At 39.3% G+C, this 15,252-nt stretch overlaps 1 protein-coding gene across 4 annotated transcripts in view; it reads left to right on the top strand.

Annotated features, from left to right (window-relative positions):
* The first annotated feature begins 11,840 nt into the window (after nt 1–11,840).
* RBL2 (RB transcriptional corepressor like 2) overlaps nt 11,841–15,252 on the top strand; it is a 51,584-nt gene continuing 48,172 nt past the window's right edge. For 3 of the 4 annotated variants that reach the window (XM_073795583.1, XM_073795584.1, XM_019932520.3), the window contains exons 1-2: nt 11,841–12,202; nt 14,518–14,648. In XM_073795583.1, the coding sequence (XP_073651684.1) occupies nt 11,960–12,202; nt 14,518–14,648 (374 nt within the window). In that variant the 5' untranslated portion in view covers nt 11,841–11,959. The remainder of the gene's footprint in view (nt 12,203–14,517; nt 14,649–15,252) is intronic. The other variant, XM_073795585.1, reaches the window with a different exon arrangement.

Below are 15,252 nucleotides of genomic sequence, written 5' to 3'. Positions count from 1 at the left end.
TAAAGCTTTTGATTTCTCCATCGAATCTCAATGAGATCCTTGCCGGGTAGAGTAATCTTGGTTGTCGGTTCTTCCCTTTCATCACTTTAAGTATATCATGCCAATCCTTCTGACTTGTAGAGTTTCTGCTGAGAAATCAGCTGTTAACCTTATGGGAGTTCCCTTGTATGTTATTTGTCATTTTTCCCTTGCTGCTTTCAATAATTTTTCTTTGTTTTTAATTTTTGCCAGTTTGATTACTGTGTGTCTCTGCATGTTTCTCCTTGGGTTTCTCCTGTATGGGACTCGCTGTGCTTCCTGGACTTCGGTGGCTATTTCCTTTCCCATGTTAGGGAAGTTTTCGACTATAATCTCTTCAAATATTTTCTCAGGTCCTTTCTCTCTTCTCCTTCTGGGACCCCTATAATGCGAATGTTGTTGCGTTTAATGTTGTCCCAGAGGTCTCTTAGGCTGTCTTCATTTCTTTTAATTCTTTTTTCTTTATTCTGTTCCGCAGCAGTGAATTCCACCATTCTGTCTTCCAGGTCACTTATCCGTTCTTCTGCCTCAGTTATTCTGCTATTGATTCCTTCTAGTGTAGTTTTCATTTCAGTTATTGTATTGTTCATCTCTGTTTGTTTGTTCTTTAATTCTTCTAGGTCTTTGTTAAACATTTCTTGCATCTTCTTGATCTTTGCCTCCATTCTTTTTCCGAGGTCCTGGATCATCTTCACTATCATTATTCTGAATTCTTTATGTGGAAGGTTGACTATCTCCACTTCATTTAGTTGTTTTTCAGGGGATTTATCTTGTTCCTTCATCTGGTACATAGCCATCTGCCTTTTCATCTTGTGTATCTCTGTGAATGTGGTTTTTGATCCACAGGCTGAAGGATTGTAGTTCTTCTTGCTTCTGCTGTCTGCCCTCTCTTTCACATTTTCAAGGGGTTTCTCATTCCACATTTATATATATGTAGATGCATCATAATTTATTTAATACCCAATTATTGAGCATTTAGATATTTTTCAGTTTGGGGCTATTTTTTTTTTTTCAGTTTGGGGCTATTTAAACAGTAATGTGTTTGTAACCAAATCTTTGCATACACTAATGATTTTTTTCATTAGAATAAATACCTAGGCGTGATATAATAATGTTCAAATTTTAAGACCAGTTTGATTGTTATCATTTTATTCCCCAACAGTAGAGTATAAAACTACTTTCTTCTCTATGTCTCCTTAGCAGTACTGGGCATTATAACTTTATTAAAGTCTCTGTCAACTTGATAGATAAAAAAATAGACTCTTTTTTTAGTCTATTTTGGTAACATATAGTATAAAATAGGAATCTTAATTTGAATTTTTCCAAAGAGTTATGCAATGTCCCAGCATCATGTAGTATATAATCTCTCCACTGACTTGACATGCCTGCATTAGTCATAATCTAAGTAATTCATACATGTATATGTATATGTGAATTATTTAGGTATATATGATATAGACCATATCTATCATAGATACACATGATATATCAGTAATATATCATGTAAGGAGTAACCATAAGAAAAGTGGAGTAGCTATGCTAATAAAAGAGTAATAGACTTTAGAACAAACCAAAAAAAAAAGTGTTACTAGAAATAAAGGAGAACATTTTACAATGATTAAAGGGTCAATCTATCAGGAAAATATAACAATTATAGACATATGTGCATCTAACAACAGGGCCACAAAATACATGAAGCAACACCTAACAAAATTGAAAGGAAAATATACAATTCAACAATAATATTTGGAGAATAATAGCTCACTTTCAATAATGAATAGAGCAAGCAGGCCAAAGGTCAACAAGAAAACAGATTTGAACAACACTATAAATCAACTAGACCTAAGAAACATCTATTGGACACCACCCAACAATAGCAGAATGCACATTCTTAAAGCACACAAGGACCATTCTGCAGGATAGACCACATGGTAGGTCATAAAACAAGTCTCAAATTTAAAAAGATTCAATCATACGAAGTATGTTCTGCAACCACAAAGGAATGAAATTAGAAATCAGTAACAAAGCTTGGAAATTTACAAATATGTGAAAATTAAACAACATACTCATAAATAAGTAGTCAAAGAAGAAATCTCAAAAGAAGTTAAAAAATATTTTGTAATGAATGGAAACAAACAAGTAATATACCAAAACATATGAGATATAACCAAAGCAGTGCACAAAGGGAAATGTATAGCTGTAAATATCTACATTAAGAAAAAAAAATCACAAATCAACCTAAGTTTGCACTTTAAGAAACTAGGAAAATCTCAAACTAAACCCAAAGCAAGATGTAAGGAAATAAAGATTAGAGCGTAATTACTGAAATAGAAAATAGAGAAAATGAATGAAACCAAAAGGTAATTCTTTAAAAAGATCAACAAAACTGACAAACCTTTAGCTAGACTGATCAACAAAAAAAGAGAAGACTCAAATTTCTAGAACCAGGGAATTCACTGGTGGTCCAGTGGTTGGAATTCTATGCTTTCACTGCCGAGGGCCTGGGTTCAATCCCTGACTGGAGAATTGAGATCCTGCAAGCTGAGTAGTGCAGCCAAAAAAAAAAAAAAAAAAAAATTACTAGAATCAAAAGGGAACATCATTCCTACCAATATTACAGAAATAAAAATCATTATAAGGGAATATTATGAATAATTTTATGCCAATAAATTAGATAACCTAGATGAAGTGGACAAATTTCAAGAAAGACACAAACTAGTGAAACTGAATCAAGAAGAAATAGAGGGACTTCCCTGGTGGTGCAATGGTTAAGAATCCGCCTGCCAATGCAGGGGACATGGTTTCGAGCCCTGGTCTGGGAAGATCCCACATGCTGCGGAGCAATGAAGCCCGTGCGCCACAACTACTGAGCCCGTGCACCTAGAGCCCGTGCACTGCAACAAAGAGTTAGCCCCCACTCACCACAACTAGAGAAAGCCTGCATGCATCAACAAAGACCCAATGCAGTCAAAAATAAATTAATTAAATAATTTTTTTAAAAAAAGAAAGTAAATTAGTGGTTGCCTAGGGCTGGAGGCGTTGGGCTGCTCCTGGGTATGGGGTTTCTTCATGGGATGATGAAAATGCTCTAAACAGATTTTGGTTTGTTGCATAACTGTGAATATACTGAAAACAACTGAACTGTATACTTTAAATGGGTGAATTGTATGGTATATGGATTGTATCTCAATAAAGTTGCTTTTAAAAACTGACAGAAAGTAAAATGTACAAACTCAATGTAAAATCTTTAAATTTTTAACCTTAATAAGTACCCACTTTGTCCCTCTACTGGAGCTCCTACTGACATGTGGAAACCTCTGCCCCCCTCCACCTACCCCTTTTGCTGATCCATGAGGCTCAAACTAGCTAGCAGCTCCTGCTACTAAGAGCACTCCCTGGGGACCAAGAGGAAAAGCAAGAGTTCTGGAACCTCTTCTCCTCCTCTGTGCATTTACTCCCAAAGTGATCTCATCCAGTCTTTTTTTAAATTATTTTTTTCCTTTTAAAAAAAATTTTTGTTGAAATATAGTTGATTTACAATGTTGTGTTAGTTTCAGGTGTACAACAAAGTGATTTAGTTATATAAGTTTTGTATATAAGTTCTTTTTCAGATTCTTTTCCCTTATAGGTTATTATAAAATATTGAGTACAGTTCCCTGTGCTATACAGTAGGTCCTTACTGATTATCTGTTTTATATGGAGTAGTGTGTATATGTTAATCCCAAACTCATAATTTATCCCTCCCTCCCCCTTCCCCTTTGGTAACCATAAATTTGTTTTCTATGTCTGTGGATCTATTTCTGTTTTGTGTATAAGTTCGTTTGTATCATCTTTTATTTTTAGATTCCACATGTAAGCGATATCATGATATTTGTCTTTCTCTGTCTAACTTACTTTACTTAGTATGAAAATCTCTACGTCCATTCATGTTGCTGCAAATGGCATTATTTCATTCTTTTTTAGGGCTGAGTAACATTCTATTGTATGTACATACCACATCTTCTTTATCTGTTCATCTGTCAATGGACATTTCGGTTGCTTCCATATCTTGGCTATTGTAGATAGTGCTGCAATGAACATTGGGGTGCAGGTATCTTTTGGAAATGTGGTTTTCTTATGGAAAGCAATCTGCTTTACCTAAAGTCCACCAATTTAAATGTAAATCTCATTCATAAATACCCTCACAGAATCATCCTAAATAGTGTTTGACCAAATATCTAGGCACAGTGGCCCAGCCACGTTAACACATAAACTTAACCATCACAGCTTCTATGTTAAGAAGAAATTGTGGTAAAAGGAAAGACAGAAGCAGGAAGGCCAGATGGAAGGACATTGCAAGGATGCTGGTAAGAGAAGATGGAAGCTTGGATCAGAGGACTGGCAATGGAGGAGCTGAGAGGTGGATGGATTTTGAGTAAGTGAAGACTGAGCTGGTGGATTGGATGGAGAAGGTGAGAGAAAGAGGAATCAAGGATGACTCCAAAGTTTTTTGGCCTAGTCAACTGGAAGAATGATGTTGCCTTTTCCTGAGAGGGGAAAAATGGAGACCATGGGGTTAGCGGATTGGCTTTGATGACCTGAGGATGGAAGAGTAAGGGTTCAGTGGGCACAGGGGGTAGCAGAGAGGACACAGCCCCTGCTCCTGGCCTTGAAGCCTGGGGGATATGAGGAAATGCTGGGAGTTCCAGAGCACACAAGGATTCGGTGGTCATGGAGGAGAAAGATATTTCATCCTGACCAAAGTAACTCAGGAGAGAAATGACTGGAAGGGTTTTCACTTTTTTTCTTTTTTTAAATTGAAGTATAGTTGATTTACAATATTGTGGTAGTTTCATGTGTACAACAAAGTGATTCAGTTTTTTTATACACACACACACACACACACATATACATATATATATATATATATATATATATATATATATACATATGTTCTTTTTCAGATTCTTTTCCCTTACAGATTATTACAAAATATTTAGTATAGTTCCCTGTACTATGCAAGGGTTTGCATTTTTTTAATGAAAACTGAGGAAATCAGTCTGATCCGCCTGGTCAACTTCATCGCAGGAACACTGGGCCTCACAGAATTCAGTGGTGGCCCTGAAGTCGGTGTTTAGTTAAATGAATATTAATTGAACTACTGTTAAGTGATAAACACTGTTCTAGGTTTTGGAGACAGAGTGACACTGTTCTCCTTACCCTAAAACCTTAAGTGGCATCCAATCACCTTTAGCATCAAGTCCAAAATCTTAACCAGAGCTTTGACCTCCTGTTCCTCTTGCTTTTTACACTTCAACCACATTCATATTCCTACAACTCCCTGAACCACCCATGCTTTTTCCCAACTCGAGGTCTTTGAAAAAGCTTTTTCCTCTACCTGAAATGAACCCTTTCCTTCTTCTAGTTATGACTTTTAGACTTCTCCTCAGGGAAGTGAAGGGGAAGAAGGGAAAGCCTTTGTCCACCTCCAACCACCCAAGCACTCCTGCCCCTGTGCCTGAGAAAGGTCTTCTGGGATGCAATCCTATAGTTCCCTGACTTTCTTTTTTTTGTAATATATTCACACTTGATAATTACTTGTTCTAGGTCTGTTTTTCCCATGAGATCATAAGCTCTTGAGGGCAGAGACCATGCATATACCATTCACTACTATATCTTCAGTGTTTGGCAAAGTACTTGACACATAGTAGGCACTCACTAAACATTTGCTGAATATTTGAGTGGATGGATGACAAGATCTCTGGCTTAATGAATTAATGAATAAATGAGTGAAAGAGTAATCAGACCCCAAGAACCAAACTTCTGGAATAACCGAGATTGATTTCTCTTTTTTTAAAATTCTTTTTAAAATTGAGATAAAATTGATATACAACATTGTATTAGTTTTAGGTGTACAACATAGTGATTTAATATATGTGTGTGTGTGTGTGTGTGTGTGTGTGTGTATATATATATATATATATATATATATATATATATATATGATTATCACAAGAAGTTTAGTTAACATCTATAACCACACATGGGTACAAATTTTTTGTGTGTGTGACATGAAATTTTAAGATTTATTCTCTTGGCAACTTTCAAATACACAATATGGTGTAGTTAACTATAGTCACCATGTTGTGCATTATATCCCCATAACTTATCTATTTTATAACTGGACGTTTGTACCGTTTGTCCACCCATTTTTTTCACCCATTTCACCTACCCACTATTGCCCACATCTGGCAACCACCAGTCTGTTCTCTGTATCTAAGAGTTTGGTTTTTGGTGTTTTTTTTTTTTTAGATGTCACATATCAGTGATATCATACAGTATTTGTCTTTCTTTGTCTGACTTATTTCACTTAGCATAATACCCTCAAGTTCCATCCATGTCGTCACAAATGGCAGGCTTTCCTTCTTTTATGGCTGAATAATATTCAATTATATACAAATGTCTTTATCCACTCATCTGTCAATGAGCACTTAGGTTATTTCCATGTCTTAGATACTGTAAGTAATGCTGCTATGAATATAGAGGTGCAGATATCCTTTTGAGTTAGTGATTTCATTTCCTTCCAGTAAATACCCAGAAGTGGAATTGCTGGATGATATGGTAGTTCTATTTGTTTTTGTTGTTGTTATTGTTGTTGTTGTTGTTGCTGTTTTTGAGGAAACTCCATACTGTTTTCCATAATGGCTGCACCAATTTACGTTCCCATCAACAGTGTACTAGGTTTTCCTTTTCTCCACATCCTTGCCAACATTTGTTATTTGTAGTCTTTTTGATGATAGCTTTTCTGACAGGTGTGAGGTGAGAGCTTACCGTGGTTTTGATTTGCATTTCCCTGATGATTAGCAATGCTGAGCATCTTTTCATGTGCCTCTTGGCCATTTGTATGTCTTCTTTGGAAAAATGTCTATTCAGGTCTTCTGCTGATTTTTTAAATCAGGTTGCTTGTTTTTGTTTGTTTTCATTTTTGTTTTGTTTTGTTTTTTGGCCGCATGGTGCTTCTTGTGGGTACTTAGTTCCCCAAACAGGGATTGAACCTGGGCCCACGGCAGTGAAAGCTCTGAATCCTAACCACTGGACTGCCAGGGAATTCCTGGGTTGCTTGTTTTTTTGATATTGAGTTGCATGAGCTGTTTATGTGGTTTTGATATTAACCACTTATCAGTCATGTCCCATTCAGTAGATTGTCCTTTCATTTTGTCAGTGGTTTCCTTTGCAGTATAAAATCTTCACAGTTAAATCAGACCCCATTTGTTTACTTTTGCTTTTGTTTCCTTTACCTTAAGAGACAGAGCCAGAAAAATATTGCTATGATTTATGTCGCAGGCTCTAGAGCACAGGCTCAGTAGTTGTGGTGTACAGGGCTAGTTGCCCCGCAGCATGTGGGATCTTCCCAGACCAGGAATTGAACCCATGTTCCCTGCATTGGCAGGCAGATTCTTAACCACTGCTCCACCAGGGAAGTCCCTTGATGTAGTTCTTCATGTTTGTTTTGATTTTGTTGCTTTTGCTCTTGGTGTCAAATCCAAAAAATTCATTGTTAAGGAGCTTACCACCTGTGTTTTCTTCTAGGAGCTTTATGGTTTCAGGCCTTATGTTCAAGTTTTTAATCTATTTTGAAATCATGTTTGTGTATGGTGTAAAATAGTGGTCCAGTTTCATTCTTTTGCATGTGGCTGTCTAGTTTTCTCAACACAATTTATTGAAGAGACTATCTTTTTCCCATTGTATATTCTTGGTTCCTTTGTTGTAAATTAATTGACCATATACGTGTGAGTTTATTTCTGGGCTCTCCATCCTGTTCCATTGATCTGTGTGTCTGTTTTATGCCAATAGCATACTGTTTTGATTACTATAGCTTTGTAATATTGTGATATAGTTTGAAATCAGGAAGTGTGATGCCTCCAGCTTTGTTCTTCTTTCTCAAGATTGCTTTGGTTATTCAGGGTCTTTTGTGTGCAAGTTTGATTTCTTTTTTTTTTTTCTTTCTTTCTTTTTTTTCCTGCACTGCACAGCTTGCCAGATTTTAGTTCCCTGACCAGGGTTCAAACCTGCACCCTCAGCAGTGGAAGTGCAGAGTCCTAACCACTGGACCACCGGGGAATTCCCTGTTCATGTATTTTTAAAATGAATGATAGTGAGTATCTGCTATGATATTTAAGGTCCAATGGAAATATTTCAAGTTTAGTAACAGTTTCACTTTAAAAGTTCTGTAGTTACATGCTGGATGTTACATCCTTTGCTCTTGATCAAACTTTTAATGAAACCTTTTAGATGTCAACTTTAAAGTATGCTAGAAGGTGATTTTTTTAGGAGGACATACCAAAGCGTGTGAAGACCACTGTGTTTCATTGTAGAAATGTTTATGTGATGTTTCACAGTTAAGTCATATATTTTAGGGTGATATAAATAATGTAAAGGTAAAATTTATTTTTAGATGACTGCCATTTATGGTCTTTGACATTCTATTGGACTATCAGATCACAGCCAGAGTAAGGATTTTACGTGCACAAAACCTGAGACTCCAATAAGAACAAGATATATCTTGATTATCATAATCAGTCATTTATTCAATAAATATTTTGGCGAGTCAACTAGATGCCCAGAACCATGTTAGACTCTGAGGTCACAGGATGGAACGAAACAGACACAGTTGCTACTCTCATAGCACTTAACACATAATGAGGACAATAGACATGAAAGATAAACATGGAAATAATTCACTATGACTATAATGTGTCATGAGAACATTTAATAGGGAAATTCGAGAAATTGACATTGAAGGTGGTACTTGACTGATGGAAAGCGATTTTCAAAGAGAATACAGAGGCAGGTGGGAGGGAACCTGTAGGCCTTGGAGGATGTTGACTTCTAAGATCAGTGAGAAACTATTTAACTAGGGGAAAGAGGTGATCAGATTTGTGTTTTGTTTTGTTTTTTTTGCAGTACGCGGGCCTCTCACTGTTGTGGCCTCTCCCATTGCAAAGCACAGGCTCCGGACGTGCAGGCTCAGCGGCCATGGCTCATGGGCCCAGCCACTCCGCGGCATGTGGGATCTTCCCGGACCGGGGCACGAACCCGTGTCCCCTGCATGCGCCACCAGGGAAGCCCCAGATTTGTGTTTTAAGACGGCCACCCTAACTTCTGGAGGAGAAGGAGATAAGATAAGGGGTAGAAATGTTTTGTACCCATAGTCTAGAGATTCAGTTTCAACTCTTTTCTTAGCTATGTCTAAGTCAGTTAATCTCCATCATCAAAAGTGCCTCTTTTTTCTTTTTTTTTTTTTAAGGAATGTTAATGTCAATTATTAAGTAATTTTAGCTTTTCAAAGTTAAAAAATTTAATCTATTGGTAAGACTAGTGGAGGCATAAAAAATTACCAAGAAAAAATTCAATTATTAAGTGATTTTTTTTTCTTTCATGATAATTGATAGATACATGTCTTACACTTAACAGGTGTTTAATTATTTATTGCTGCATAACAAACTGTCCTAAAACTTTGTGATTTGAAACAAAATAATTATTGCTTTTGCCCACAGATATGCAGTTGGGCAGGGATCAGCGGGAAGGTTCATCTCTGCTTCATACAGCATTAGCTGGGACAGCTTGACTGGAAGCTGGAGAATCTGCTTGTAAACGGGCTCATTCAACATGGCTGGGACTGAGGGCCAGGGGTCTCATGTCCTATGTGCATGGTTAGAACAGCAAAACTCTCGTCCAAACCCCTGCACTGAGATGCCATAACTCTAGCATGGCTTCTAGCAGCATAAGGCTGTGTCCTAGGGTGACTCCAGCCCCTATTATTGATAAAATGCCTGCCTGAGAAACCTCAATGCTTCCAGAATTTAAAGATTGTTCTTGCCAACACCTGAGGAAAGGTCTCAGCCTTCTCTTTCTTATAGCATTTACTAAATAGGGCTTACAATTGTGATACCTTCCTCTGTCCTTTTGAGATGTACAGTTGTCCCTGGTATATGCAGGGATTGGTTCCAGGAGCCCTGCAGATACCAATAACTGCTGATGCCCAAGTCTCTTATATAAAATGTCATAGTATTTCCATATAAGCTATGCACATCCTCTTGTAAACTTTAAATCATCTCTAGATTACTTATAATACCTAATAAAATGTAAGTGGGATGTAAATGTAAGTGCTAAGTAAATAGTTGCTAGGGTACGTGACAAATTCAAGCTTTGCTTTTTGGAACTTCCTGGAATGGTTGTATGTATTTTGTTTGTTTGTTTTGTTTTTGTTCTTTTTTTTAAAAAAAGGGAAAGTCTTGTTTTCAGTGAGGTGTTTTTTCTTTTCTTTTCTTTTTCTTTAATTAAATTTACGTATTTATTTATTTTTGGCTGTGCTGGGTCTTCACTGGGGCGCACAGACTTTCTCTCTAGTTGTGGTGTGCAGGCTCCTCATTGTGGTGGCTTCTCTTGTTGTGGAGCATGGGCTCTAGGTGTGTGGGCTTCAGTAGTTGTGGTACGTGGGCTCAGTAGTTGTGGCTTGTGGGCTCTAGAGCACAGGCTCAGTAGTTGTGGAGCACGGGCTTAGTTGCTCCACGGTAGGTGGGATCTTTCCAGACCAGGGCTCGAACCCATGTCCCCTCATTAGCAGGTGGATTCTTAACCACTGCGCCACCAGGGAAGTCCCTGTTTTTGTTTTTCTTAATATTTTTGATCCACAGTTGGTTGAACCTGCGGATGCACAACCTGTGTATACTGCAGACCAACTGTATATCCTACAAATCAGGAGTGTCTTTCTCAATGACCTGAAAGCCATTCCTTTGATATGTAATCATCAGGAAGTACAGAGTCTCTGACTCCCAGTCTCTGTGGCAGGATACAATCGTAACTTCAACAAATTGATAACTAGCAGGTCCACTTGGCCTAATCACATATATAGTCACCAACCCTCTGTAACTTTTTGCTTGAGCTCTGCTCCCTCCCCATCTCTACTCTTTCCTTTTCCCTTTAAATCCCCAATTATCTCTGCACAATTCAGAAAGGAGTCCAGCACTTTCCCCTACTGTCAGGAATGACTGCATAAAATGTTTTCATCCCTTTCACTGATGTCTAGCTTTGTTTATCTTTGACAACAGGCTTCTCTAAGTGACCTGGGCTTCCTCACGGTATGGTGGCTGGGTTCAAATGATCAATGAAGACAGAAAATGACCCCATAGCAAACCAGAAATGCCTTAGGGCTCCTCGTGCATGAAAACGTTTTATACCATACCCCTTTAAGAAATCAAAGACGACTGGAAACAAAGTGATTCATATAAATTTGAAAAGAGAAAGCAAAATGAAAATAAAAATAAAGGAAATGTAAATTTAAGCCAATTGGGTGACTTAGAGTAGGACAAATATGTCACTTATAGTGAATGTAAATTCACCCTATGGGGAAAAAAAGAATTACTACTTTAAAAAAAAAATCCAATAATTATTTGAAAGTCGCAAATAAAATTAAAACATAGGAAAGAACTAGAATTAGGAATGACGCCGAAATTTGAATTTAGGCAGACAGGCCCTTTCTATTATCTTTATTTTTTAGATAAGGACACGCAGGTGATGAGTGTTATTTCTGGGGACACTTTGGACACTAAACCTTCACATGTCAACGTTTCTTGGATGTTTTCTCTTCAGTACAGCCCTGCTGAATGGTCTCCCGATGAGGAGGTACTTGAAACGGAGAGAAGTCGCTTTTATTTCCACCCGAGGGAGACGACGCGAGATGATTTTTCTCCATATGAGTTTTGATCCCCGTGGGCCCCCGGCCTGGACTACATTTCCCATCAACCCGTGCTCGGAACTACGGGCACCGATGTGTGGCGCAGCGCCGTTGGCCGCGGCGCAGTCGGCAATCAGTCGGCCGACTGGCGGGCGCTTCGCGGTTTGAATGGCTGGGGGCCCAGGCCCTCGGCTCACCTGAGGCCCCGCCGCCCAGGTGTGCGCTATGCAGTCGGGAGGCAACCAATCGCCGCCGCCGCCCCCTCCTCCTCTTCCGGCGGCGGCGGCCTCAGATGAAGAGGAGGAGGAGGATGCCGAGGCGGAGGACGCAGCGCAGTCGGCCCGGTCGCCGGCCCCTCAGACCCAACAGCGGTTCGACGAGCTGTGCAGCCGCCTGAACATGGACGAGGCGGCTCGGGCCGAGGCCTGGGACAGCTACAGGAGCATGAGCGAGAGCTACACGCTGGAGGTGCGCCCGGGGGGAGGAGACCAGCGGCTTTCCGGGCCTAGTGGTCCCGCCCCGCCTCCGGGAATGGGGCCCCTTGTCTCCCCGGCTCGGGCGCCCCGCGGTTGGGGGGTAGGGGGGACCCCTCCGCCCCTGCCGGCCCCGGCTCTCTGGGTCCCCAGCCTGGAGCGGGGAGGGAATCCTCTTTGCGAACCTTCGTCCTGGAAACCTGGCTTTTGAAAAGCTCTGTAGCGGCCCTGAAAGTGAACTCTGTCTCGCTGCTCTTCCCCCTCCGGTTCCGAAGCGGGAACAGCCCTTGCCCTAAAGTAGCACCGCGAGGCTGAGGTCGTGCTGCGGTCCGATTACAAAAACAAGCACCTTGTTGGCAGGATGAACAGGTGTAGTTGTCAAGACCGTACGCAGAAGGGGGTGGGGTGGGGCGGGGACTTGCCTGCATTAGCTCTGAAATTAACCCGATGTTAGCGCCTGCGTTTCCGGGCTTCTTCAGTTCTTTTTGAACTGTACCAAATTGCCTTTGTCCAGGCCATTGCCTCCGTTTGAGTAAAAGCGTTACGTTTCGAGCTGTGTTTATGTATGTGTGAACAAAGACGAATCTTTCCCCTGCGCAAATGAAACGGGCTTTCTGCCCGCCTGGATATAGACACGCATTTGTCTCTAGGAAGTCAGGACTGCGACGACCTTGAGGACCTATTGGTCTCTCCAGACATTGCCCAGGACTCTTATAGTCGCTGCGATCTAGGCATGTTTTGTCCCTTTCTTCCGACGGGGCTTGCAGCGGAGAAAATGGCCATTCTAGCCAGTGAGGCTCAACCCTGTAGGCACCTCCCCTTTATGGGCCAATGGGAAGTGACACGGAAGTCTGCATTGTTTATCCGCTGTTTGACTGCCTGTGTGAGTGGTATTTAAACTGCAGGCCATACGATTTTAAGTTGTTGAATAGTTTGTGGAAAGAGTAGGGCAAATAGGCTTAGAATGGGAAGGCCTAACCGAGGTGTTATTTAACTATAAGAGGGTGTTTTTGCCTGTGTGGCACTCACTAAGGTTATTATTTTTTTATTCTTGCATTAATAGAATTTTAATTCAGTTCCTTATTCCCATTTTTACATCTGCAGCAGGGCGGGGTTGGGGGGGAAGCTAGTAATATACTGGCTTTGGAACCTGACAGACCTAGGTGACTTTGGGCAATTTACTTAACCATTCCAAACTCAATTTTGTGGTATGTTACTTTGAGATATTTGTACCTACCTTACAAAGCTGTTCTGATGGTTAAATAAGGTAACGTCGAGTTTCTGGAACATGAAGCACTCATATGGATAGCGCTTTGGAGTTTACAAAGGTCTTTCACATGCTTTGGTGATCTGGCTGAATAGGCCATGTTCTTGTTTCTTTCCTAGTGGTTCCTGTAGGCAGACAAAGAGAAGGACTCTTTTTTGGTGATGGGCATAAGTGCCTCCAAATAAGCTCTTATTTTACCCTCAGGATAACCCTGTAAATTCGATAGAAAAAGCATTATTTCAACTCACAGTGGTTAAGTTGTGTGAAGCCCAGGGTTATATAAGCAAGTGACAAATAATAGATGGTTAGTAAATTATTTTTAAAAATAACTGTTTGATTTCTCAGTTTTTTAAAGACTTCGATCTCAGATTCTTAGCTCAGTTTACCCAGTAAGTGAATGATGTTCATTCATTTCCCAGATATTTTTTGATCACCTGTTCATGGCCAGACACTGTTACGTAGGTGCTGGGGATAGAGCAAGGCACAAAACATAAAATCCCTGCCCTTGTGGAACTAGTAGTCAGGTATGCTGTAAAATAATGTCGGGTGTCAGTCTCGTGGAAGTGTACCCTGGAAAATAAAGCTCGTATGATATTTAATATAGAATAGTGGTTATAGAATTTTATCTTTTGATTTCTTGTATTTTCTCAATTCTCACAGTCCTCAGGTAAGAAAATTGAGCCTCTACAATTGTTAAGTAATTTGCCCAAGGTGATCTACTCCCATGCTGGGACTTCCACGGTGTATGTCCTGAGAGAGAGCACCAGGTGGAATTGTATTGCCTTTTATGATCTTGAAAGTTACATAGCATCACTTTCACCTGTGGTACTGGTTGAGACAATTCAAAGTGAGAGAACACAGACTTCAACCTCTCCGTGGAAGAATGTCAGTGTCACATTATACGAAGAGCATTTGGGACAGGGACATCACTGAAAATGCAATTTCCCACAAACATATAAATAACACTTTGAATTTAAACGAGTTTTTCATACTGAAATATACATAGTTCATTAGCTAAAAATCAATTTTCTTTTATTTTACAGGGAAATGATCTTCATTGGTTAGCATGTGCCTTATATGTGGCTTGCAGAAAATCTGTGCCAACTGTAAGCAAAGGGACAGTTGAAGGAAACTATGTATCTTTAACTAGAATCCTGAGATGTTCAGAGCAGAGGTAACTATGTCAGAGTTTGTAGAGTGTGACTAAGATAAACGCATAGTGACAGTAGGAATTTCTCTTTATCATTTTCCAAGCATTTGTACCTATGGAGTGCTAAATTTAGAAGTTAGGTCATGGTTTTTCTTTACCACATCTAAGTTAGTGTCCATTCTATTTTATTTCTTTGGTGAAAAATAATTAAATTTTAACGTATTTGGTACTTGTATGAAGCGTTTACTATTAGGTTATCATTACATTTAATTACATTAAGATAATCAATTACATTTTCATTCCTACTAGGTTAATATTACACAATGACTTATCATTGTGTACTATTGGGAGAACTCTAAGTAAAGATACTCTAAATTGAAAAACTAAATATTATATGGTATTAAACTGAGAACTACATGTACTGGACTTGTATCTAAAGAGGAGGCAGAAATTGCTTTTTCTATCTGTTGTGTAATTGAATTGATTACATTTATTATTTGTGCCGTTTGGGTTAATTTTCTCTTGGCTTATTAAAGATTGGTGGAAAAAGGATGTTTGGCATTTTGGAGGAAGTGCCACTGTCAAAATTTATGGACCTAGTGGTTTAAAAAAAAATCACTTACTATTA

Source organism: Tursiops truncatus, chromosome 19 (genome assembly GCF_011762595.2).
Source record: "Tursiops truncatus isolate mTurTru1 chromosome 19, mTurTru1.mat.Y, whole genome shotgun sequence".
In the NCBI taxonomy this organism is placed as follows: Eukaryota; Metazoa; Chordata; class Mammalia; order Artiodactyla; family Delphinidae; genus Tursiops; species Tursiops truncatus.
The sequence above is the reverse complement of the archived record's forward strand: the minus strand, read 5'-3'. Positions and strand labels throughout refer to the sequence as shown.